The sequence below is a fragment of the Urocampus carinirostris genome, chromosome 11, assembly GCF_059441175.1.
Source record: "Urocampus carinirostris isolate Australia breed hairy pipefish chromosome 11, RoL_Ucar_1.0, whole genome shotgun sequence".
In the NCBI taxonomy this organism is placed as follows: Eukaryota; Metazoa; Chordata; class Actinopteri; order Syngnathiformes; family Syngnathidae; genus Urocampus; species Urocampus carinirostris.
Genome location: NC_142359.1, coordinates 26,920,108 through 26,944,041, shown reverse-complemented (window position 1 = coordinate 26,944,041; position 23,934 = coordinate 26,920,108). Strand labels below are relative to the sequence as shown.

The 23,934-nt window shown below is 41.4% G+C and overlaps 1 protein-coding gene and 1 pseudogene across 3 annotated transcripts; one reads left to right on the top strand and one right to left on the bottom strand.

Annotated features, from left to right (window-relative positions):
- Window positions 1-110: 110 nt before the first annotated feature.
- Window positions 111-20,987, bottom strand: synpo2a (synaptopodin 2a). Of its 3 annotated transcripts, none has more exons than XM_088348301.1 (5): window positions 20,871-20,987; window positions 13,827-13,978; window positions 11,977-12,380; window positions 7,634-10,011; window positions 111-1,318 (listed from the first exon to the last, which is right to left on the bottom strand). In XM_088348301.1, the coding sequence occupies exons 1-5, from the start codon at window positions 20,976-20,978 to the stop codon at window positions 857-859; spliced, it is 3,504 nt and encodes a 1,167-aa protein (XP_088204427.1). In that variant the 5' UTR covers window positions 20,979-20,987; the 3' UTR covers window positions 111-856. The 3 variants fall into 3 exon arrangements, 2 of the variants coding, with proteins under 2 accessions (XP_088204427.1, XP_088204425.1); XR_015852094.1 differs by having other exon boundaries at window positions 1,293-1,318; window positions 6,691-10,011; XM_088348299.1 differs by lacking the exon at window positions 111-1,318 and having other exon boundaries at window positions 5,884-10,011.
- A 2,236-nt stretch (window positions 20,988-23,223) lies between these two features.
- On the top strand, window positions 23,224-23,353 carry LOC148356982 (U2 spliceosomal RNA; annotated as a pseudogene).
- Window positions 23,354-23,934: the final 581 nt, after the last annotated feature.

The window sequence follows — 23,934 nt, the reverse complement described above, 5'->3', positions numbered from 1 at the left end:
CATATCTTTCGGCCATGTGAATGAGAAAGATGTATTTTTGTTCAATACATGGTTAAAATGTGCACACTTTTTTGTTGGACTAAGCAACAATCTTATCTTGGTTTTCTCTATTTATTTTTCAAGGTTACTTCGTTCAAACAATTTAGTAATCTTAATTTTATTTAGTTAGTCTTTTATCGGCATATTTGGTATTGGAGTAATCCAAAAGTAATTGAAAGTACAGTATTCAAGATATATTACTGTAAGATTATCCATCCATCCATCCACCCATCCATCATCTGCACCGCTTATCCTCAATAGGGTTGCGAGGGTGCTGGAACCCATCCCAGCTATTTTCGGGCAGTGGACACCCTGAACCGGTTGCCAGCCAGTCGCAGGGCACACCGAGACAGACAACTCACTCGCTCATTCACACCTCGGAACAATTTGGACTGGCCAATTGACATGCATGTTTTTTTGGAATATGGGAGGAAACCGGAGACCCCGGAGAAAACCCACGCTAGCATGGGGAGAACATGCAAACTCCACACAGGAAGGTTTGATCTCATGACCTCAGAACTGTGCCGCACACGCACTAACCACTGCGCTGCTGTGCTGCCCTTATTATTGTAAGATTACTTTAAAATTACTTTACTGATTACATTTTTCAAAACTTAATCAGATTTTTAAATCAACCCTCCCAACTCTTGCTGCCTCACTGATGTTTACAAGCATGGGAAGGGGTATATAACCATTATTAAAGATGTATATATATATATATATAAATACTCACACTGCAAAAGTGAAGTGAAGTAAACGTAAATACAATCTCTTCAAAGTATTTGATTTGAAAACAGCATGCAAATTTTCTCAACTTTTACTTCTGCCAGTTATAGTACATTCTATACGGATATTTTTTCACTCCCACTGGGGGTCTTTCGCTCAAAGACCGATGAGGTTGCCACTGCCTGGGCAGAGACCCGTAACCAAAGCGCTGGCCAGTACTGGGTCCGACCCCGTCCAGACTGGGACTAGACACACCCCTCGCGCTTTGCGGGGACGCCCTGGCCGTCCAATGGGCAGGCGGATCTGGAACGAGCTTCCTTTGGGCCGCCAGGCGAACGCTCGAGGCCAGGTTCTGTGGGAGCTCCTGAAAGGCAAAGGCTTCGTCTACAAGCCCCAGGGGATGGCGGGACGCTGCTTCCCAGGGCGTGGGACTTTTGGGGATCTTCTCCAGCCGGGAAGCCTGCCTGGACCACCGATTGGAGGATGGGTGGGACTGTTGACTTTTGGAGGGTGCTCTACCCGGAGGTGACAGCGAGTAGCTCCTGAAAGTTACCTGGGGAAGGACACACAACTTAGGGAGGTCTTTTTTTTCCAGACTTTTGATTTTTCGGTTTTATATTTATCAGACATATCTAAAGTGTGCCCCAAAGCCATTTTGGTACAGTAGTCTAATAGGGTGGCCACTTTCCTTGTTTCCATTCGCCATACTTGACACTCGAATACTTGGCCCGGCTCATAAAAACATGCCGGACATCACTCACCCACTAGACCAATACTTCATCCCATTAGGGGACAGATACAGAATAAAACAAATTAAGTCTCTATCTAAACTGATTTGGAACAAAATTAGTAAGAAATACATATTAAAATAAGAGATAATAAAATACAGGCTGTTACACATATGTGACACACAAGTTATTTTTCAATGTTTGACACCCTATGTAAGGCTTTTGAACCCAAATTTTAAACACCACATTCAGACCTTCTCTTTCATATAGTAAATCCTCCCTATATACAGTATAAGGACCATTGTAACACACATACACATTAAGTGTATTACACTGTCACTTGTCAGTGACGTGGAGTCAGGGGAGGCATGGGAGGTTGTGCCTCACCTGTCATCATGCAAATATAAACCAAAAATATATTAAATGGCACTATATATTCACTGTTAAAGTTCCTTTTCATTTAACTTCACAAATTTTGGATTTTCTTTTTTAAATGTGCTACCTGTGCTGAATTTATTCATTTGATTATTACTATTGTTTTATTGGTTATCAACATACTTGAATTTCCATTGATTTTCTAATTCTATTTTTAATTTAATTGTAATTAATTGTTAATTGCATCGACTTTGATGATTTGATTATCTGATTGAATGGTTGTATACAAAAAAAAATCAATATATGAGACGTTGCTTCAGTTACTCAGTACTTGAGTAGTTTTTCACCGAGTTACTCTTTTACTTTTGCTCAAGTAATTATTTGGATGACTACTTTTTACCTTTACTTGAGTCATATTATTCTAAAGTAACAGTACATTTTTGGCTACTCTACCCACCTCAGCACAGACTTCTTTTCATAATGGAGGTTTACCTAACGATTGATGCTTGTATTCAAAAGGAGCAGCGCTCAGGACATCATTTGTAAGTTAAGGTATGACAGTAACTTTTTTTTTCTAAACTCACGTATGTCACAAAAGTGAGTACACCCCTCCCATTTCTGCAAAGATTTCATCAAAATGTTTAATTGAACAACACTGAAGACGCATCGCTTTGACACATTGAAAGGGAGTCTGTGTAAAGCATATATAGCAGTGTAAATGTATTGTTTCCCCCCAAAAACTCAAAATATAGCCATTAGTGGCTAAACCACTGGTAACAAAAGTGAGTACACCCTTAAGTAAAAGTTCCTGAAGTTCAATATTTTGCTTGATTTTGCAGAACCGCTATAATCCTCCCTTGCCATGGATTTCACCAGGATTTCACTGAATGTATTGTGCCTCTCCACCTTCCACTTGAGGATGCCCCAAAGATCTTCTATTACATCTGGAGACATGCTTAGTCCGTCCATTTCTTTTACCCTTAACCCCTTTAAAGAAGCATTGGCCATCTCAGAGGTGTATTTGGGGTCATTCTCAGTTTGGAACAGTTTCTGGAGCGAGGGGATTAATGTCTGCTCCTGTTTTTCTCAGTACTCCCTTGAGTTTGTGTTTCCCTGAATGAAATGCAACTCCCTAATTCCAGTTGCACTCATGCAGCCCCAAACCATGACATTCCCAACACCAGTAAGTCATGACTTTTGTTGACAGACTTTTTCATTTTGTTTCAAAGTGATGTTTTTTTAGGGATGTTCTATTAAATATTATAATGAAATCTCTGCAGAAATGTTAGGGGCTTACTCACTTTTGTGACACACTGTGTATTGGTTTCTTGCTCTGCTCTGCTAAAGTTATTGTATTGTTTTCTTGCACTGCCAATCAAATAATGAATAAGATGTAGGTTCATTTCTTTGTAAATCACCAGACACTAACCTCACTGTACATGAATGGAGGTTGTTGAAAGGAATTGGAGTGACAGCTCAATAATTGCTCATAATCCATTCGGGATCAGTGTTGGAACATATAATTTTTCAAGTACTAAGACATTTTTATGAACTAATGGTATTGAGACTACTTGTAATCAAGGGCTTTACAAATTAACATGACTTGACTATTTATTTTTATACATTTCTAGGTATTTCGAAATACTGAAAATATTAAAAAAATATGTAACCATAAAACCACGAAACCTAAAATATGAATAAAACATGTACCTAAACAACAATTATTATTATGTGTCAACAACAAAGATGAAACATAAGTTCAATTTTTTTGTCTGAATACTGAAGAATGGTGTCATCATGCGTTTATCATGTGAAAGATTGAATTGAGTTTTATGTTAAATGATCACTGTATAATATTTGACCACTAGATGCTGCTGTATTGTGCCGTGAAACCAAAAACAAGTTCTACAAAGCTCAAGGAAGAATCCAAATACCATGACTCAAAAGTAAAAAAAAAAAAAAAACGCACCAGTTTTCGTATTTTTTGCTCAGCCATTTGCAAGGGTTTTGTTTTTGGGTTGACTGTAGCAACAAGATGGCCAAAAATTATATCAGCTCCCTTTATGTGAGGATCATCTTACGTCAATCAAACACAAATGTCTCAATTGTAAAATGAAATGAAATGAAATGATCTGCATTTATATAGCGCTTTTCATGTCAATGACTTCCCAAAGCGCTTTACAATGTGCTCCACATTTCCCAATAGCGGCCTTGCAGCCATGTAAGGCGCTAACCTGCTTATTGGGGGTATTAGGGGTTCAGTGTCTTACCCAAGGACACTTCGACATGTAACACGGACGAGTCGGGATTTGAACTGGGATCCCTTGATCCCAAGACGAGCGCTCTACCTCCTGAGCTACTGCCGCCCCAGAATTGGGGCAATTGTAAAAAAAAAAAAATGCATGTTTATAGTATACTTCATGTAGTTTTGCTTATGATATAATCAATATTGTTCTTTTACATTAGTACAGTTTTGACCCACAGGGAGGCACTAAATAGGAAACATACACTTAAAGGATCAGTACTAGTCACTACCTACGAGAATAGTATTAGCAGCTGGAATTGCTAAAACAACCACAAGCATTTATGACGGGGCCACTATCATTATCACCTGCTATTATCAATTTTTATGTCCCTGTGCCAGATGGTGCTACTGTGAATAGCATTACCAGCTAGCATCACCAATGTGGCAACTAGCATGAGTGGCTAGTGTGGCTAGCTTCAGCACCTGCTAAATAAATAGGAGGGGCCATTGTACCTTCCATCTTATGGATCCATGCTAGCCGCTACTATCGTGACCTGCATTAGCAGCTAGCATCACCATCGTAGCCACGAGCATTATGGTGGACAATTGTGTCAGGTCCCTCTAGCTGCGACTCATGTTATGTCAAATCAATGGAATTTCTCAACCTTACAGTATTTTTAAAAATGCACATTTATTTGATACTTGTTTAAATCAATATCATTTTTTTAACAAATCAAATTGCTAAATAATACTAATTTACCTTTTACAAGGTTAATGTAAATTTTGCAATGTAAAGACACATAACATACCACGTAACAATGTAATATGATTCTTGTTTTCTGTCCTGTCTTGTCAGCAAAATTCGATCCGATATCAGATAACAAATCTTTCGAGAAGTTTGTTTCTAAGAGTTATGCACTTATGTTATAAGTGTAACGGTGTATTATCATTATATTTTTAAAACGGAGCTGCTCATTACATTGATTGTGATCTACCGGTGGATTGCAGACTTAACAATGGTAGATCATGGGAAAGTGCATTCAGTGCTTTGTATTTGTTGGAACACACTGTCATCTAGCGTTCACATGCAGAGTGTTAGCAGTAACATACAGTGCTTGTTATTATTCTTTTGCATCATTAGCTTTGGGGAAAAAAGACTGACTTAAATGGAGTCACAGTGTAGACATGTTTTACAATTTTATCCTTGTGTTTTTATTTGATTTTTTTTTTGCTTTGAAAAACATTGTTAGCATTCAATTACATAATTTAGATTTTTTTGGGAGTTAGTTTTTAGTTCAGTTAAAGATTGTACGAAGAATTCTCAAAACTTCTATTAATGATTAAAGTTGATGGAAAATGCTGTTCAGTTGTTGTGTTGAGTAGATATTTTTTTAAGTAGCTCTCATGATGAAAAGGTGTGAGCACCCCTGTCATAGAAGTTACAATGCACTTACAACTAAAGCCTGTCTCTTAGCACTACTGTGTAAATGTGTTTGCCTATTCATCTGGAAATTCCCTTTTAAGTCTTTATTACGTGTTTATCCTGGAGTGCCATGTCTAATCTTGTTGTAAAGAATGTTCACCACTTTGCAATCATTGCCAAAAAAAGACCATTATAATTCTAAATCATTTGGCTTAACCACAGATTCTGCAAAAGAGAGCCAAAAATGAATGCAGAAGAAAGAGGAAAAAGGAACAGTAAGACAGGAGTAGGATAGGTGTTGGTTTTAATGGCACAGCAGTAAATGGTCCGAAAGTGCAATATGTCAAGAAAGAAAAGGGGGAAAGGGAAGAAAAAAAAGAAAACAGCAGCTAAGTCAAATCAAAGTAACATAGAAACAAAGTTTATCCATTCAATGTTTCAGCATCATGATCATGTCGATTCATCTGGGTCATGGAGGCCAAAACTGAAACTCAAGACAGCTATCTGCGCACCTCAGTTTAAATATAACAGCTAGCATGACGCAACAGCTGAGCCCCCTCATTCCCATAAAGAAAGAAAAAAACGCTGACAAAAAAGCTTTAAATAAATTGAGTAGACCAATACTCAAACGTGGATTCATAGTCCACCTCTTGAGTGGGACACCTGAGATTTGTGGCAGCGATTTTCATTCTATCTCGTTCAACTATTGAAGAGAAAATAATGTAATGTTTTTTTAGACATTTGTTTTTCACCTGTTTGCTAAAAATGTGGTTCAAATTTGACCATAGAACACCTGCAAAAAATATTGCTTAGGAGGGCAGGCTTGGGTTATTTTGTCTCTTATGGTGCTCTGTTGTTTGTTATGAGGACTGTAACTGTGAGCTTGTGCACTGTTTTTTTAAGTTATTAAACTCTTGCAATGAAGAATGTTTATTATTGCTTCCACTATTTGTTAATACAACCTGACTGGGGAATCGTTATTGGCTATTCAATGCTCACAATAAACAATGCTAATATCGGGGTTAATTTATTTCTTTAAATCTATGGAATAAGAAAGGGGTTGATAACAACATCTATTATGATACATTCGGACATTTGTTTTTATTCTTCTTGCTTTCAATGAAGAATGTGTTTCTATTCTGACTATTGAATACCTGCAAAGAAGAATGAGGTCAGGTTGGGTTATTTTGGCTATTATTTGCCAATAATCTTGATGTTCTTTGATAGCCACATCCTACAGGATTGATCTATTTTTTTAACCCTAGAAAATTTAAATAATTGGGGGAGGACCTTTCGAACCAGATGGATTTTTACATCTTAAAGGTTTTGTACGGTCTTCTCCTCCTCTCCTTGCAAGCTCAAAATGTATTGATGTATTTTCTCCTTCTTTAGAGTGTCTGTTAAACTGTCTGTTATCTATGTTCTCAACCCTTACTTTTGTTTTTTGGGGCGGAAGATCAACTAAAATTATTTCTAGAGGGGTTATCCTCACTGAGTGAGTGAGGGTTTCCACACCTGGGCACAGCTTTTTTTAGCTGTAAATTTGGGTTTGGGTGCCACACCGGCATTGCTCCCGGTTGTGGAGCCCGGCGGTGAAGCCACAGGGAAACTCGGTGCCGAATTAGTTATTGTTACAGGTGAAATGTAAGTAGGGCTAGCAGCCGCCTGAGGGGGCAAAAATTGTGTGTTACCCATTTGTGGGGTTTGTTGGATAAGCGGTTGCCAGTAAGGACCACCAGAAGATTGCTGATAAGGATCAGAGGCTGGGTAAACATTAGAGGGCGGTACCTGCTGGGAGGGTAATGCCCCTACTGGCTGAACTGGGGGCATTTGCTGATTTGGGGGTGATTGGCTAGGTTTAGGGGATGGCTGCTTTGCAGCATCCGCTGCTGGCCCATATGTAAAAAGCGAGGAGCTAAGTTGGTAGGGTTGATGCTTCATGACATCGACCACGTCAAGTGGTTTAGGGGGGGGTCCTTGTTTGCCTTTTTTCTTGTTTTTTGACGCAGGGCCGGTGGATGGGGGCTGTTTTGTGGCACCCGGTGGATAAGAGGGGGACTGGATAGGGTTGAAACACCGTGAGGGAGGGGCACGTACGTTCGGGGTGTACTTCCACTCGTTGGGCAAGGAGGCGGTTGGCGACGTGGATCGGCTTGCTAGGTTGGCCTGGACAGTCTCTGAGTCCACCACATACTTCTCCATGCGCGACTGTCTCTTGGCAAACATATCGGCGCCTTTTCCCCGCACAGCCGGCATTTCGTAGGCGGAGCCGGCGGGCGATGGGTTGAAGACGCTCGCCAAGGGGTTGACGGCGGACGAAGTTTTGGGACAGGAGGGGAAGGCGTTGGATCGCTGTGGGCTGCGGCTCTGTTGGGTATTCCAAGCCTTGGTACTGGCAACAGGTGTCTGTGTAGACTGCGGTTGAACTGGCGGCCATGAAGACGTCTTTACAGGTTGCCAGGTTGGCTGTGGTGGCGAAGAAACGGACTGGGCCCATGACTGCAGTGGGCTGGACGGACCTCGCTCAGGTGCCCAAGAATTAGCATGGTGGTTTTGGACTTGTTGAAGAGGTTGATTTGCCCAAGATGGCTGCGGTCGTGGCTGAGCTGAAACTGGTGGCTGTGATTGTGCTTGGACGGTTTGGTTCCAGGCAGGTTGTGATGGAGCCCAATGTGGATCTGGTTGTTGGGGCTGGGGCCAGGTGTTTTGCACAGCTGGTGGACCCCATGTAGGTTGAGGTTGGGGTTCTGGCGGAATCCAAGTCTCTTGCGGTTGTGATCTGGCCGTTTCCAATGCCAACTGAGAGTCAACTTGTTGTGACTGGGGCGATTCCTGCGGTTGCCCCCAGCCTGTTTGGGGCTCCAGAGCATGCGTCCAGGTTGGTTGCGTTTGAGACTGCAGCAGATTTTGGGGTTGACCGCAAGACGGTTGAGTGTTGGGCAGACCTTTCTCCGCCTGAGTCCAGGAGGTCTGATTTTGAGGTGTCCAGGTATTGTCGGGAGGCTGCACCGGAGTGGGAGTGGCCTGGGACGTTGCCCACTGTGATTGCAGAGAAGACTGACTTTTGGGGGGTTCCTGAGTTGTAAAACAGGAAACATGTGATTGCTGCGGGGCTGCTTGTTCAGAATCCCACATTTTTCCAATTCTGCCATCAAGCTGTGGAGAGGAGTGGGCATGACCGTTGGCCTCTTGATTGGCGACTTGCCATTGCTGGGAGTCCGGAACCGACCACAGTTCTTGTTTCTGCACGTGAGCATTGGCAGAGGCCTCCGCTTGGGGTTGAGGGGGGAGTGGCTCTTGATCACTCAAAGAGGTCGTCTCTGCCGTGAAAGCAACAGCAGGTGTAGAGATACTATTTTCAGCGTGATGAGGCATGTCCTGGGGGCTTACTTCCATCTGTGGAGACCAGGGGGCATAACTGGGATCGATCACTGGCTTGGGGGCCACCGGTGGAGGTGCCTTGTGTTTGGCGCGTGAGGACTGGAGGAAATTACAAGCCTCAGCCCCGAGGCTGAGGTAGTCTTCTTCGGGTCCTGACTCGAAGCCTGTCTTCTTATGACTCATGTTTAAGAGGTTGAGCAACTCCGGATTGGGGGACATCTTGGGAGTCTCTTTGAATGTGAACATGGGCTTGGCGACATTCCTCCTTTTGGTGTCTAGGATACCCGACCTGATGGCGGGTGTGGAGATGCGCTCATCACGGGAAGCTATCTGCTCCCCAACCGGGTATTGATCAGTCCCAGTTATTGCAGAGGAGTATGGCAGGGCTGCCATGTTCTGTACCAAAAAGGGCTTCGCTGTGCGGTTTCCTGAAGTAGTCTGTGCATGGTGCTGCTCTTGGTGGTACATTTGTTGGTAATGTTGGTACTGCTGTTGCTGTTCGTAGTGCTGCTGCTCCTGGTATTGCTGGTACTGCTGTTGCTGGTGCAGATGTACGTCCATGTACGCCTGGTCCTCCATGGTGGGTTGGGAGTAAACCGCCTCTGCTTTCTGTACTACTTCTACTGGCAAGGCTTGACGCGGTAGCTCCTCGTGCTCTGCGGCCATCTCATCCATCCGCTGGCGCCTCTGGGCGAACATGAGGGCGCCTTTGCCCTTGCACTCCATCGGACTTGGCTGGCACTCAAGGAGACTTTGATCCAGGCAAATGGTCAGCACACCTTTGCCGCTGCCAGTATTTGACAGGAAATGCGCCTCGAAATCGGACCGGTCCCGGTCTCTGAGTGTAAGCTCAACCACGCGGACCCCTGTCTGGGCGTCCTCCTCTTCCTCGGCGCTGTCGTCCCTCTCGTCCTCGCCAGTGCCGTAGCTCACCAAAGTATACTGCTTGGCTCTTTGCTGGTGTTTCTTGAACATCAACAAGCCCCTGTTGTTGGGGTTAGGCTTTGCGGCGCTGAGAAGGAGGGCGATCCGCTTACATTTGGATTTGGCCTCCTTCACCTGCTTCTCGGACAGACTCTCGCTGCGCCGGAGCCCTGCAGAGTGGGGGAAGGGAGAAGATTGATTGACAACTTTGGAAAGTCATGTTGCGCCGTGCATCTGCAATACAACAAATCAATTGAAACTGTGCACAAAAAAATCGAATTAATATAATTTTTAAAAAATCATTCATCGATAAATAAATACAATAAATTACAATGTAAATTAAATAAAAACACAACATTGAAAAATAATCTAAAACATATCACAGCAAACCCAGATACACACACCCTCGTTCCAACTCATAAAGCAACAACACAATCAGAAGTTGTTGACCCATCCTTAAGTGGCAGCCAACACGTTCCATTAAACCGGCTGCAAATATACTCAAAATCACGTATTCCAAGTTCAAGGGACTAACCTGAAAAGCGGCGAGGGCAGCGCAAATGAACTTCCAACTTACTGTTTTAGCTCGGTTAAAGCCACCCGTCGGAGGGGGAGGCAGGGAGATCAGATAACAGCGGGAGGTGCATATGTCGGTGTCTATCAAAGCCCCCTTGCTTTTAGGGGATGTATTTATGGCTTCCGCAACAGTTCCCAAAAAGCACGGCGAGGTAACTGTCATGGCGACTTTTCACGGCTCAGATTGATTTTAGTTTGTGTACTAGACTGGTTTAAGATTCAGACTTTGATTTAAAGCAAGTGATAAGAATATTTTTCAATGTTGATTCTGACTATTGTTTTTATTCTGTTTGCTTCTAATAAAGAATTTGGCTCTATTCTGACTGTTGAAGGCCTGCAAAGAAGATTACTTAGGATGCCAGAGTTGTTTTGTTTTTGTTTTTTACTGTTATTGCTGTTGTCGCTTGTTATATTCACTACTACTGAGATGTTGGGCACTACACCATTTTGACTATTTGCTAATCATACTAAAACTAAAAGCTTTCATACAAACAACTTCAGTACTGTCTAATTATAATTTTGAGAATAAGCTGTTGCTATATTGCAATAATTTGAATCTATTATCTTGTCTTCATGTGGAAGTTAAGGGGTAAAATGCCTTTACCTTCTTTTAGACCAACTTTTTGGGTGACAGTAAGCCTTTACCGCTGCCTTTTGGTGCTTTGTTTTGCTGACATGATGGCATTTAGAGGAATTTGAAATTTAAAAAAGATTTGCGCAACCGTAATGTAGGTTTTTCAAGATGTTTTACGCACATGTACAACATAGACTGCAACGTTCTTGACGCACAGGCAGACACAGGAAAAAAAGGGGTGGGGTGACTGTCTACCCGATTGGGATGCAGAACACTATGCATGATGAAAATCCGAAAAGTATCAAAACTGTAAATAGTGAACCGCGATACAAAAAGGGATTACTAAATATTTTTAACATTTCTTTTTGGCGAGGTGGGGGTAATATCCTGACCTGACGCATGTAGCCCCTGGGGCCGTAGTTTTGGAACAGGTGAAATTCTTATTTTAGGAAGAATATGTAATGGAGGGTAATATACATGATTAATTTATGCCGGAAGTGACAAGCGTGACTCTGGTAGCTTTCGGTCAGACATGCATCACCGCGTGGTGTTTTTGTTGCGTCTCATGGATCATGTCTTGAGTGAATTTATGTCATTTATTTGGGTTTCAATCCCATTATGGTTGTGTGATCTACTCTCAAGTCATCCTTTAGTTGTTACGCGGTCGTATTTGTGTCTTTATTTTCACTCAATTGACAACTCGTCAAACTTTGAGTACTGTACACGTGTATGTGTGTGTGTGCGTGCATGTACATTGTAATAGCGTAAGTATCTGTTGCACAGATTCATAAGAGGGCAAACTTATCCACCATTGCATGTTTGTCACACTGTGTTGCAGTTAAAAATAAAAAAGCAAACATATGCATTCTAAGTGGCCTTTGCCATCCATCATCTAAATCAACAGTGTTGCAGTGCTGCATTTGCCATTGTTGGAGGCACACACCCTCGCAGATGGACATCATGCAATGAGAATCAACATACTCACTGGCGTGCCTGGCCCGGTGCTTGCTGGGTTTCTCCAGGTCCGTATCTGAATCTTGATCCTCTGCGGGCGTTTCTTCGTCTGAGGCGACCTGGAAAACGACACCAAGAGCTTCTGGAAACGCACATGCCCTCCCCGGTGATCCTGAAGCCGACGGCTCCTGGCCTCGCACCACCCCGCGTTGTCCGAGCACTTTTCGACTCGGAGACCGAGGTTGATCTTGCCTAGGCCCGGCTCCTGTACAATCTCCTTCCATGCCGTGCGCGCTGCCCAAAGAGGTGCAGCTCATGTTATCCAAATTCTGCTGGGAAAGGGATGGTAAGGACACGTCCCCGGGCTCCCCATCCGAAACTTCGTCCTGCAACTCGGATATGTAGAGCTCGTTCAGCTCTTTCTTGCCTCTCCGTCTGTGGGATGAAATGAAATGCCTCGGTTCAATGGCGCTGAACTAATTTCATTTTGTGCGTCCATTTCCTATAGCTGTGTTTTTCAAACAGTGTGCTGAGGCACACTAGTGTACTGTGAGACCCTGTCTAGTGTGCCGTAGGAAATGGCTCAATTTTATATTTGCGTAAAAGCATGCCATTGTTCAGGATCTTGACTTTCTTCCTGTTATAAGCAGGGCAACTGAAAGATTCATCTATATCAGAATATGGCAGAAGATAGCTCCTTATTTTCCTTTATATACAGTAATCCCTTGTTTTTCACAGGAGTTATGTTCCAAAACAGGAATCGGCAAGGTAAAAACTAATTGTTAATTAAATACTCTATGATACACAGAACACACCCTATTCACATGCTCGAGCAATTGTTTAAAAAAAGTACTGTACATTATAATTTTAAAAATAATTTTGCAGCTAAATTGCACTATTGAGCGACTGAAAAGATAATATTTTGTCGCCATGTGGATAATATTGGAAGAAAAAAATATGGCTTTTTTAACGTGGAAAGAACATTCCAAACAACAAAAGTGCTATACTTTATTATATATACGTAAAGCTGTACATCTTACACCACTGATCAGAAAATTGTAAAAAAGTAAACCGTGATGCAGTGGGGGATAACAGTACTAAATGTATAAACTCCTGACGTAGTACTGGAAAATATATTTCTTAACTTTTGTTTGATCAAAGTTTCTAAGATTGGATTTAAAAACATAACAATAACACATCAAACAAAGTAAAACTCATGCACATGATTTTGATCATTACAATTAGTACTCCCTTATATTTACAGTGGGACCTCGCTACTTTGCAGTTCCACGTTCGCGGGTTCAGAGCTTCGCGGGTCTAAAAAATAATAATAATAAAATAAAATAATTTAAAAAATACACACACACACATATATATATATATATATATATATATATATATATATATATATATATATATATATATATATATATATATATATATATATATATATATATATATATATATATATTGGTCCCCATTAACCGTGATAACCAAGGGATTACTGTAAATATAAATCACAAGTCGAGAAGTTTGTAGTTCTTTTACATAGTGGAATAATTACCAAGAGATAGCCGCAATGTTTGTCTGGGATCTTGCTGCTATGCTGTACTCTGTGGCACTGGTTTTTGTTTGCATTACACAACATTGCCATCTTGTGATCACATATTCACACTGGGGCTTTCAAAAAACAAATGTAAAACTGGTTCTTGGATTAATTTCCAAATATTTCTGTGTCCCCTAACATTCTCATGAAAAAATATGTGCCTTGGCTCAGCAAAGTTTGGAAAAACACTGTTCTTTAGTAGTGGAATGGGGCTACATCTCGAACAATTATAAAATCTTTCATAGAATTTTTACAAGAGGACACACTTTCCTGACCTTTTGACGAGCAATCTAAGGCAACCTTCCGACTCGTCAACGAAGTCACGGGCCTGCTGAAGGGTCATGCCGGTGCAGGGTTCCCTATTCAGGGACACCACCTCGTCGCCTTTCAGTACACCAGCATGGAAAGCCAGCCCAGCTTCCTCCACCTTCCAGAAATTACATAATCAAGTCACACTATTGCTTCTGAAGGCAAACATAGAGGGCAGGGGTGGGCAAAATATGGCCCACAAGCTGGATCAGGTGCCCGAGACAATGCTGAGAAGAAAAAGTGAAAAATCAGCCACATAACATCAAACAATTACCTGCAATATTGAATATGGCCACTAGATGTTGCATTAGATAATGCCTCTCCCAAAGTTTTTTTTTTCTGACTCCATTTCTCAAACAGAGAACAGATGAGGAAACACCAATCCCAATCTTATTTGACCTATATAGAAATTACAGACACATGCGCTGTTTAACGCAATACAATTGCACTTACCTCAATTGAACAAATACACAATAAAAAGTGCCTGGGTGTCTTTGCAGAAGTTTCTAAAAGCTTTAGCTTCTTTCTATTATAGATATGAAATCTAACAGCAAGGTTCCTAATTTCAGGTGTTTTTTCTATCAATGAATTAAAAATTAAAAGCAGAAAAAGATTAATTAACAATCAAATCAATCATTTAACATAATACTAATGTATATGTTAAAAATGACTAGTAATAAAAATGTGTTGTTGTTTTGGTGTTTTTCTTATCCTGTGTCCCTTCGTGTGCCACTAATAACAATATTTTTCATGGGCAACACTCAAGAGGCTGGCTAAATTTTTCTGTAATTGATTTTTTTAACCAATTTTACTTTTCAAAATATTGAAGTTGATTCCAATTATTGCTAAAATTCATTAATTTCAAGTGTTATTGGTGCGTACATATGTCAAATGCCGTTGCTTGTGTCAATGTTAAATTTTGTTGATGCGTGCACATGTTACGTGACATTTATTTCATACATACACAGAACTTTGGCACTAATGAAATCCTATAGAACACTTGCATATTTAAAATGGCAGCTGACATCGATGGCTTATCAAAGCGCGCGTAGACTGAATTTGGGCACTAATGGAACCTCATACTTCTGTTTACTACGTCATTACTCACAATGCTGCTGCCTTTGTATATGTGCACATGTAACGTCTTAATGGGGTTCCATTAGTGTCAGAATTCTGTCTAAACAAACAACAAAAGTTAATATAGACATGAGCGGCGACACTTGACATATAAACACAGCAAAGACAAACAACAACATTGTCAAACGACACATCGGCAGAATGTTGCCACAACTGGAATATCATTTAATGTAAAGATAGATTAGGGGCACTGATGGAACCTCATACGTCTGTTTCTTCCGTCTTGCCCGTGTCTAAATCAGCTGCTGTTGTATATGTGCACAAGTACTGTCTGTATAGGGTTTCATTAGTGTCAAAATACTGTCTACACATCACAAACATTGAAAGTTAACGTCGACATGGGCGGCGACGCTTGACTTCTGCACACAGCAACAACACACAATGACATTGTCAAACAACACATGGGCAGAATGTGTTCGCTACTGGAATATAATTTAATATAAAGATTTATTTGGGGCCCTAATAGAACCGTATACTTCTGTTTCTTATGTCTTGCCAGTGTCGAAGTCAGCTGCCATTGTATATGTGGGGTTCCATTAGTGTCAAAATACTGTCTACACTTGACATATGCGCACAGTAAAGACACGCAGTGACTTTATCAAACTACAAATCGGCAGAATTTTGCCACTAATGGAATGTCATTTTCTATGTAGACAGAATTTGGGCACTAATGGAACCGCCATACCTCTGATTCCAGCCCATGTTAATTGGATGCATTTGAAAGGGCAGTTGTTGCTGTGAAGGATGATTTTGCTCGCAAGTAATTGCTTCCCATAGCCCATAAAACGGTCCATTAATAAGCAACTTAAATACGCAGGATCGTATCATAAATCTTGGAAGGCTGGAGGAGAAATGAAGAAATGATTCGTTGAGGGAAGTGAATTGAAATAAAAAGTATAAATATATTCAGTAAAATAGGTTGTTCATTTTATTTTGAAGGGAAATGTTACATCTTTTTTTAATATATAAACTGGGATTGATTTTGTTGCGAGCGACATTCGTTACCGAGCGAGCTGTACTTGCAGTAAATCCTTTTGGCCACTAGATAACGCGACGGTGTGAAGACCTTGAGCTCAATAGGTCAAATAAAACCATTTGCATTTCGTACTGTACCAACTCAAATTCATCAACCATAACAGATCCGACAAGAGCAGCTCGCAAACCAAACAACACCCCTGTGAATGTAAGAAATGCCATTTTATGGGCAACTTTACAGAGCTGATAAAATGCCCGGTGTTCATCCAGTCCCTTACAAGGCATCCTATGTGGCTTCCTTTGGAATATACCTCCAAAAAAGGAGTGACAATATTATTGTTGCCCCTTTCTTCAAACAAAAGAATTCTCACCTCTGGGTATTTATTGGTCGTAGCACATTCAAACAATGAAACTTTCTATTACTGCAAGATTTTGACCTGGAAGGCATAGGCGTTTCTATCTAATTCTACATATCTGAAGAAATAATACATTTTATATTGCACTGTTGAGGCTTGAAAAGGTATCCACTCTACACATCATATGGTGCGCTACATTCATCAACACAGATCAGAAAATCATCGACAGTTCTCTGCCCAATCTGAATGACATTGCTGTCTGCCGTAACTGTAACAACAAATGTCGCTATATTGTGTAGAGCAATCAAAATCGAGTGCTACGAAGCACAAGATCCAACTACAGTGATCGTAATGTTTTATTCCTCATTTCTTACCCCAGCCTTTCTCAAAGTGTTTGTATTTTAGGGGTACCCTTTGCCGCAAGATGGCAGAAAATCATGTCAGCTCCCTCCAGGAGAGCCTCATCTTGTATGAACTAAAGACAAATGTATTGACCTGCTTATATTTTTTAAAATGCACATTTATACAATATTTTATGTACTTTTGCTTATTGTTAAAATAAGTATTGTTATCCTAAATGAATGAAGTGTTTACCTTTCAAAGGAGCAAAAAACTGAAATGTCTGAATAAATCAACAGGTTCAGAGACCATCCCAAGAGCCAACACCACCCTAAACCCGTCAAGACCAGAACGGAAACAGGACCCACTTGCGTGACGTTTACCACAAGTTGTATTGAAAGAGAGAAGAAGGGCTGCGCCCACGATTTGGTGTCCGCTGAGCGCGGGAAACAAGTCGATCTCGTACTAGGATTGTGATCCGAACACGGAAGTGGATCTTCCGTAGCAATCGATGGCGGTGTCAGGGGTGGAAAACTGGTCGGTAGCCGGGACTGGAAGAGCAAAACGTGATCGGGGTCGGAAACGAGTCGTAAGCTAGAACGGGAGAGTAGACGTAGTCGGGAACACAAATGGGTCGTTAGCCGGGACGGGAGAGCAGAAGTGGTCAGGATCCAAACAGGTCGTAGCCGGAGACAAACGGGAGCAAAAACGAGACAGGCGAGAGTCAGGGTCAAAAAGGTTCGCTTAGTATACATGGAGATTCGCAGACGGACTGACAACAGGGGATTGACAGGACAGGGTTCAAATAGTGACAGGGAGCCAATCAGGACCCACGGTGGTTGGTGCCAAAGGAGCGGACACAGCTGAGTCACATCAGTAATCATGACAAAACAAGCACACAAAACATTGAAGAAAAGGAGAAAAAAAATATGGTCCATGTAGAGAAAAATGTAAATTCATAATTATTCCTCTACTCTTATTTTGAAATTATGTTGCTGCTAATGTCATTGCTCTATTTTCATTGCACTACTCTCCACCTTGCAAATCTTGCCCATCTATCCCGACATTCTTTTTAAATATTGTCTTTCTCTTTTAAATATTTCATTCGATGTTTATCCTGGAGTGCCATGTTTAATCTCGTTATAAACAATTTTCCTCATGTTGTCATCAATGGGAAAGCTATTCTAACCATGAAATGAGTGGCGTTTTGCAATAAACAACAACCGCCTGACCCGTTTTTCATTTATTTTGTAGTTTTGTCAACTTTGTACTTGTTTCTTTAAAAACAAAGTGACCTCATCGATTTTGTACACAGGTCAGGAGAAGAGAGAATACACAAGATTCCTTATATGGACAGAACATTTCACAGTGGCTCTATCAAACTTGGATGCCGCGTGTGTGAATGGCAGGATTTCGGTCAGAGTGTTGAAAAGGAGGTAATAGTCAGGAATGTAGAGTGGATATTGATGAGAAACGTGTGCTTCTGACTTTTTTGGATGTTGCACAACTATTCAGCTCTGTTCTTCATGCACAGTGCACAATTTAAAGGGGCTGTGTGGATTAAAATGTGAGAAGCTCGGTCATCCGGTAGAGACTCAGTGTAAAGACGTTTCTCCTCCGCATTGATTGGTAAGGATGCCTCCTGGACACCTCCCCCCGGGAGGTGTTTTGGACATACCCCACCAGCAGGAGGCCCCTCGGGCGACCTAGGACACGCTGGAAAAACTATGTCTCCAGCTGGCCTGGGAACGCCTCGAGATCCCGTCGGATAAGCTGGATGGAATGGCTGGGGATATGGAAATCTGGGATTCCCTGCTGAGGCTGAATCCCCTACATAAACTTTTTTGAAGCTGAGACCTAAGTTTTGTAACTAATTAGCGCAGTTTGATAAACATTTGTAAAATATCATGTTATTACTAATTTTATAATCTGTTATTATCATGTTGTCATTGTAAGGGTTTTACATGGGCTCAGTCAAGCACTTAACATTATGCCAGTTAGAAATCAAATTTCCTAAAAAATCAAACGTAGCTATAATATATTTTCAGACCCAGTCTGCGGACTACTCAGGTTGTCTTCTGGGGCTACCTGCTGCCCGTGGGAACCCAGTTGGAAACCCCTAGTTGAATGTAACTAATAACGAGTGCTAAAAGTCACAAGGAGGAATACAAACTACGGAGACTCAAATTGACAAGACCAAAAGAGTTTTCCTCATTTTTTTGTCCAAGCTTTTCGCAACATATGTGTTAGATTTGGATACCCGTAACAGAGGAATGGCAATAATTTATGAAATACACAATTCTGGACCTAAAATTATTTTAAAAATGCTTAGTTATATGATTGGAGATTTTTAGTGAACAAATGTTATTTTTTACCACTCGAAAGCGCTAAAATATGCAATGTCCCTTTAAGCTAGGTGATGCAAACTCTTGTTTCATATATGCTTAACTGATTTTGTTTGGGTTCAATTCAGCATTTATAAACTTTCTCACAAATGTCTTAAATATACACTTGGATATAGTGGACACTTACAGGTACAGTGTAATATTTGACCATTAGATGACACTGTATTTTGTAGTGCAACCTACTACGAGAGCTAAAAAGCACAAGGGAGAATACGACCTACAGAGACTCAAAGTGAACAAAACCATACTTCTCTTTGTTTGGCCCAGGCTTTCTTATTTTTTTGCCTAATGGGAACGTGTAGCAGCAAGACGGCAAACAATCATGTCATCTCCCTTAAGGTGAGGCTCATGTTATATAAAATGAATGCTATTTTCTTGACTTATGAGTATTTTTGCTTATCATTTAAATCAATATACCGGTAGGTTTTTTTGACGATTAATTTTTACCACTGCCTGGAATCTGACACCCCAGCAATATCCATCCATTATCCGCACCGCTTATCCTCAGTAGGGTAGCGGGGGTGCTGAAGCCTATCCCAGCTGTCTTCGGGCAGTGGGCAGAGGACACCCTGAACTGGTTGCCAGCCAGTCGCAGGGCACACAGAGACAGACAACTCACTCGCTCATTCACACCTAGGGACAATTTGAACCGGCCGATTAACCTGACATGCATGTTTTTGGAATGTGGGAGGAAACCGGATTGCCTGGAGGAAACCCACGCAAACACGGGGAGAACGTGCAAACTCCACACAGGAAGGTTCTATCTCATGATCTCAGAACTGTGCCGCATTTGCGCTAACTACTGCGCCGCCGTGCTGCCCATCCCCAGCAAGATATTTTTCTCAATTAATACTCTCGCAGGCATGTACATGTTATGTTTTATTTTATATTGGTTTTAAAACAGATCATCAGTTTTGTTTTGAAACGCTCAGAGTGAAAGCAAATTAACATATTTTGTTACCTTTTTTAAGAGATACGTTTAATAATAGGCATTGAAAAACTCAAAATAAATTATGACAAGAGCATCCATTTTTAGGGGTGTAATATTCAATTATTACCTTGATAAATAAACATGTAAGTAAATATATGATAAAAAAATAGCGAGTGTGGTAAGTAAGTATGATTTTTTTTATGGGATGGGGACCTTCATGAAGGGAAACTGGGGGAAAAACTGGCCCCCAAAATGTTTATTGTTTTACAATATTATAACACTAATAACAGCCTTGCCTCAGTCATTTTAAGGAATTTTTAGAAAAAGTGTCCATCTCAAAAAAAGTTTTGTCTAAGTCAAGATCATGGGTTAGTGTTGTTTGTTTTGATATCGAGAATATGATTGGTTGACTTGACTTGAGCAGACAGTACGGCTTTGTATGGAAAGCTAATCCAGGCAAAAATCTCAATTGGCCCCAAAATGTGAGATATTCCCATTTGCTATAAGTGTGACAATATATAATCATTACATTTTTACCAGCTTTGTTTGGCGAGCCGGATTCAAAACCTGATGGGCCTTAGTTTGACCAACTTTGGGCTAAATAATACACACTCCCTTTAAAACACACGCTTAAAGGTCATTTTTGTGCTGGCATCCTGGCAAAACAGACCTCTGTGCTTGACTGTTGAAATATTCTTGAGTGATAAAACATCATCACCAACGTTCCTCTCCTCAGCCTTGACCATATAAGGAGTTGCTGAGGAATCGCACTAAACTCAAAACATGGCTCCAAAAAGCCACACTCCAGATGCATTGCGTGCCGCTCAGCAGAGGATGAAGTTTTGCAAATGTCTTGGAAATTGTTACCTGAGAAACCAGCAGAGGTGCGTCAGTGTCCTCCTGGGTCTGGTCCAAGGTGAACCCCCAGGGGCCCCCACCTTCCAAAGTGATGCAGATGTAATCCCCGGTTCTCATGCTGTGTGCAGCTCCTCATCTAAGAAATGATCACAGAACAATTGGGCAAGGGAGCGAGACTTTTAAACAACACACCCACTATTCACACACCCTCTATCTTCTACTCCAAGCATGTCCAAAGTCGGACCGGGGGGCCAGTTTTGGTCCGTGATTAAATTTTTAGTAATACGTGGCCAGCCAGTAATGTTGACTGCAGTATAAAATAAATTTGTACCAAAAAAATAAATAAATCACCATTTCACCAGACGGCAGTAGCCCTTTGGCCAACTTGCCCAAGTGGTACAGATCATGTGGATCGAAATCTGGTAGACTGGACGATTTGGTCAGATGTGTGACGACTGTATAGGTCGGTAGCTTGCATTGCGAATGCTATCCTCAGTTTCTCTTAACAGCGCCCATTGTGCTTTCCAACAAGGTGAGCTAATTCATCTGACATCTGCACGATATGTGTTTGACTAGCCATTGCCAATGGGGTTGAACAGTATGGCTGTTTTTTTTTGTTGCTTATTGTTTACTCTGGTTTACTACCGTCCGTCATAGCGTCATCATGTGGTTAGGTAACGTTGGTGTGTGTGTGTGTGTGTGTGTGCGTGCATGCATGCGTGCAAAGGGTCGGTATAATATCTAGAGTAGGGGTGTCAAACATACAGCCCGCGGGCCAGAACTGGCCCCCAAGGAGGTTCGATCAGGCCCACAGGATAATTTAAGTGGAAAAAAAATCCACAAACGATATGGAATTCATATTTTTAATAAGATGCAACTCACGGATTGTCCACTAAGCATCACAGTGGTGCTGTTTCGATCAATGCAATGTGATGCAGATTTGAAGGGCAAATTTACCTTTGTAGTTTATTAGTATCTACTAGCAGGATACCCCAAATTAATAACCCTGGCTGCTAAAATTTTGTGCATGTTTGGAGCAACCTACCTTTGTGAACAAATCTTCTCAGTAATGAATATCAATAAAACAAAAATGTGTTCAAAGCTCACAAACAAGCACTGAAATTACATTCTGAAAGTGTCAGCTAGTCAAGACAAGACACTAGGTATTGATGTCACGACCAGAACGGAATCAGGACCCAAATGCGTAGGGTTAACCACAAGTTTATTGATAGTAAGAGGAAGGGCAGCACCCGCGATCAGGAGTTCGCTGGACGCGGGAAGCAAGCCGCTCACGCAATCGGATCGTGATCCGAATACGGAGGTGGATCTTCCGTAGCAGGAGATGGTGGTGTCAAGGACAGAAAAACAGGTCGATAGCCGGGAGAGGTGAGCAAAAATGTGGCTGGGATCAAAAACGGGTCGTAAACCGGGACGGGAGAGCAAACGTGGTCAGGATCAAAAACAGGTCAGAGCCGGAGACAAAGGGGAAGATCAGGGACAGACGGGCACCGGTGCTGTGGAATGCTCTTCCCCCTGAGATCCGATCTGCAACCTCAGTGGAAATGTTTAAATCTAAGCTTAAAACTCACTTCTACTCCAAAGCATATGAATAACCTACTCTTCTCGTCGGCTGAAAAATAGTCTGTGTAATATAGTGTAATAATCTGTGAAGCCCTTTGAGACTCTTCGTGATTTAGGGCTATACAAATAAAAATGACTTGACTTGACTTGACGGGTGGAAAAACGAGTGCAAAAACTGGACAGTCGGGAGTCAGGGTAAAAAAAGCTTGCCTTGTAACAACAGAGGTTCGCTGATGGACTGACAACCCGAGAGTGACAGGACTGGGCTTAAAAAGGGACAGGGAACCAAGCAGGTAGCCAGCAACGGCTGGCGCCAAATGAGCCGGCACAAGTGATGCTAATCAGTAATCATGACAATTGAGGCATTTGTACAGGGCTAAAAGATGCTATATATCAGGAACAAAAACAAGTCCAGACTAGACTAACGCCTTTAAAATGTTGCCTTACTGTGGTGATTTAAAAAATGGATGGTCTAACGTTAGTCAGCAGCTTCACTACAGAAAACTATGGTGGAATTCTACTGTTCATGCAACTCCATACATTTTCAGCATGTACTGTATTATGTAATATATGCACGTATCATGTATGAAGTTTACACATTTACAGGAGATGTGAATAATTTCTTCTTTTCACATTTAACATTACTCCCTTTAGTTTATAAGGTGTAGGCAGGGATCAATTATGTTTTATAGGCACATATGCAAATAGTTTAAAAATTCCTTTCTTCATAAATCTCAGTTGCAATGCGCATATCTTATGCATCCATTCAATATGGTTGATGCTAGGTCCTTGTACTAGGTCCTTAGCTTAGCCTTTTGATTTTTGCATTCCGGAGATGGAATAAGAGCTTGCTCTGTCCACTCCACGCATCGGCCCGGTATTGCAGTACCTCCGGGAACGGTGCATTTGCAATGATCGCAACAAGGCTTTAGGGCTAGGTCCTTAGCTTAGCCTGTTGGCTGAGAGTAAGTGTCCCGGCTCCTAGGCTTTGTAGCGTATAATGAACTGACCGATAACGGATAATGGATAATGAATAACGAAGATAGATCAATAACCCTTAAAAACCCCAAAACCCCCGCACATATGTGAATGCTAAAAGTAAATTGCACATTTGTCCATGAAATGAAACGAAATGTTTTGTAAAAGGAATGTTAATTACATTTAATCATTTTCCCAATGTTCTTGTGCTACTTTATACCAAAACAAATGAAGACATGATATTTTGGTTATTTCTAGCATGTATGGTATAATTTGAATAGTTCGGCCCACTTGACATCTACCGAGGCCATATGTGGCCCGCGATTTGAAATGAGTTTGACACCCTTGATAGATAGAGAGAGAGAGAGAGAGAGAGAGAGAGAGAGAGAGAGAGAGAGAGAGAGAGAGAGAGAGAGAGAGAGAGAGAGAGAGAGAGAGAGAGAGAGAGAGAGAGAGAGAGAGAGAGAGAGAGAAATAGCGATTATATGTATTCATACCGTTAATGTAACACTAA

Bases quoted from the DNA above. Each gene is read 5' to 3' on its own strand.
- synpo2a (XM_088348299.1), bottom strand. From the start codon at position 20,978: ATGAGAACCGGGGATTACATCTGCATCACTTTGGAAGGTGGGGGCCCC. The intron at 12,381-13,826 runs GTCAGGAAAGTG...TTCATCCCACAG, and splicing joins CTTAGATTGCTCGTCAAAAG to ACGGAGAGGCAAGAAAGAGC. The intron at 10,012-11,976 runs GTGAGTATGTTG...CCCACTCTGCAG, and splicing joins GCACCGGGCCAGGCACGCCA to GGCTCCGGCGCAGCGAGAGT.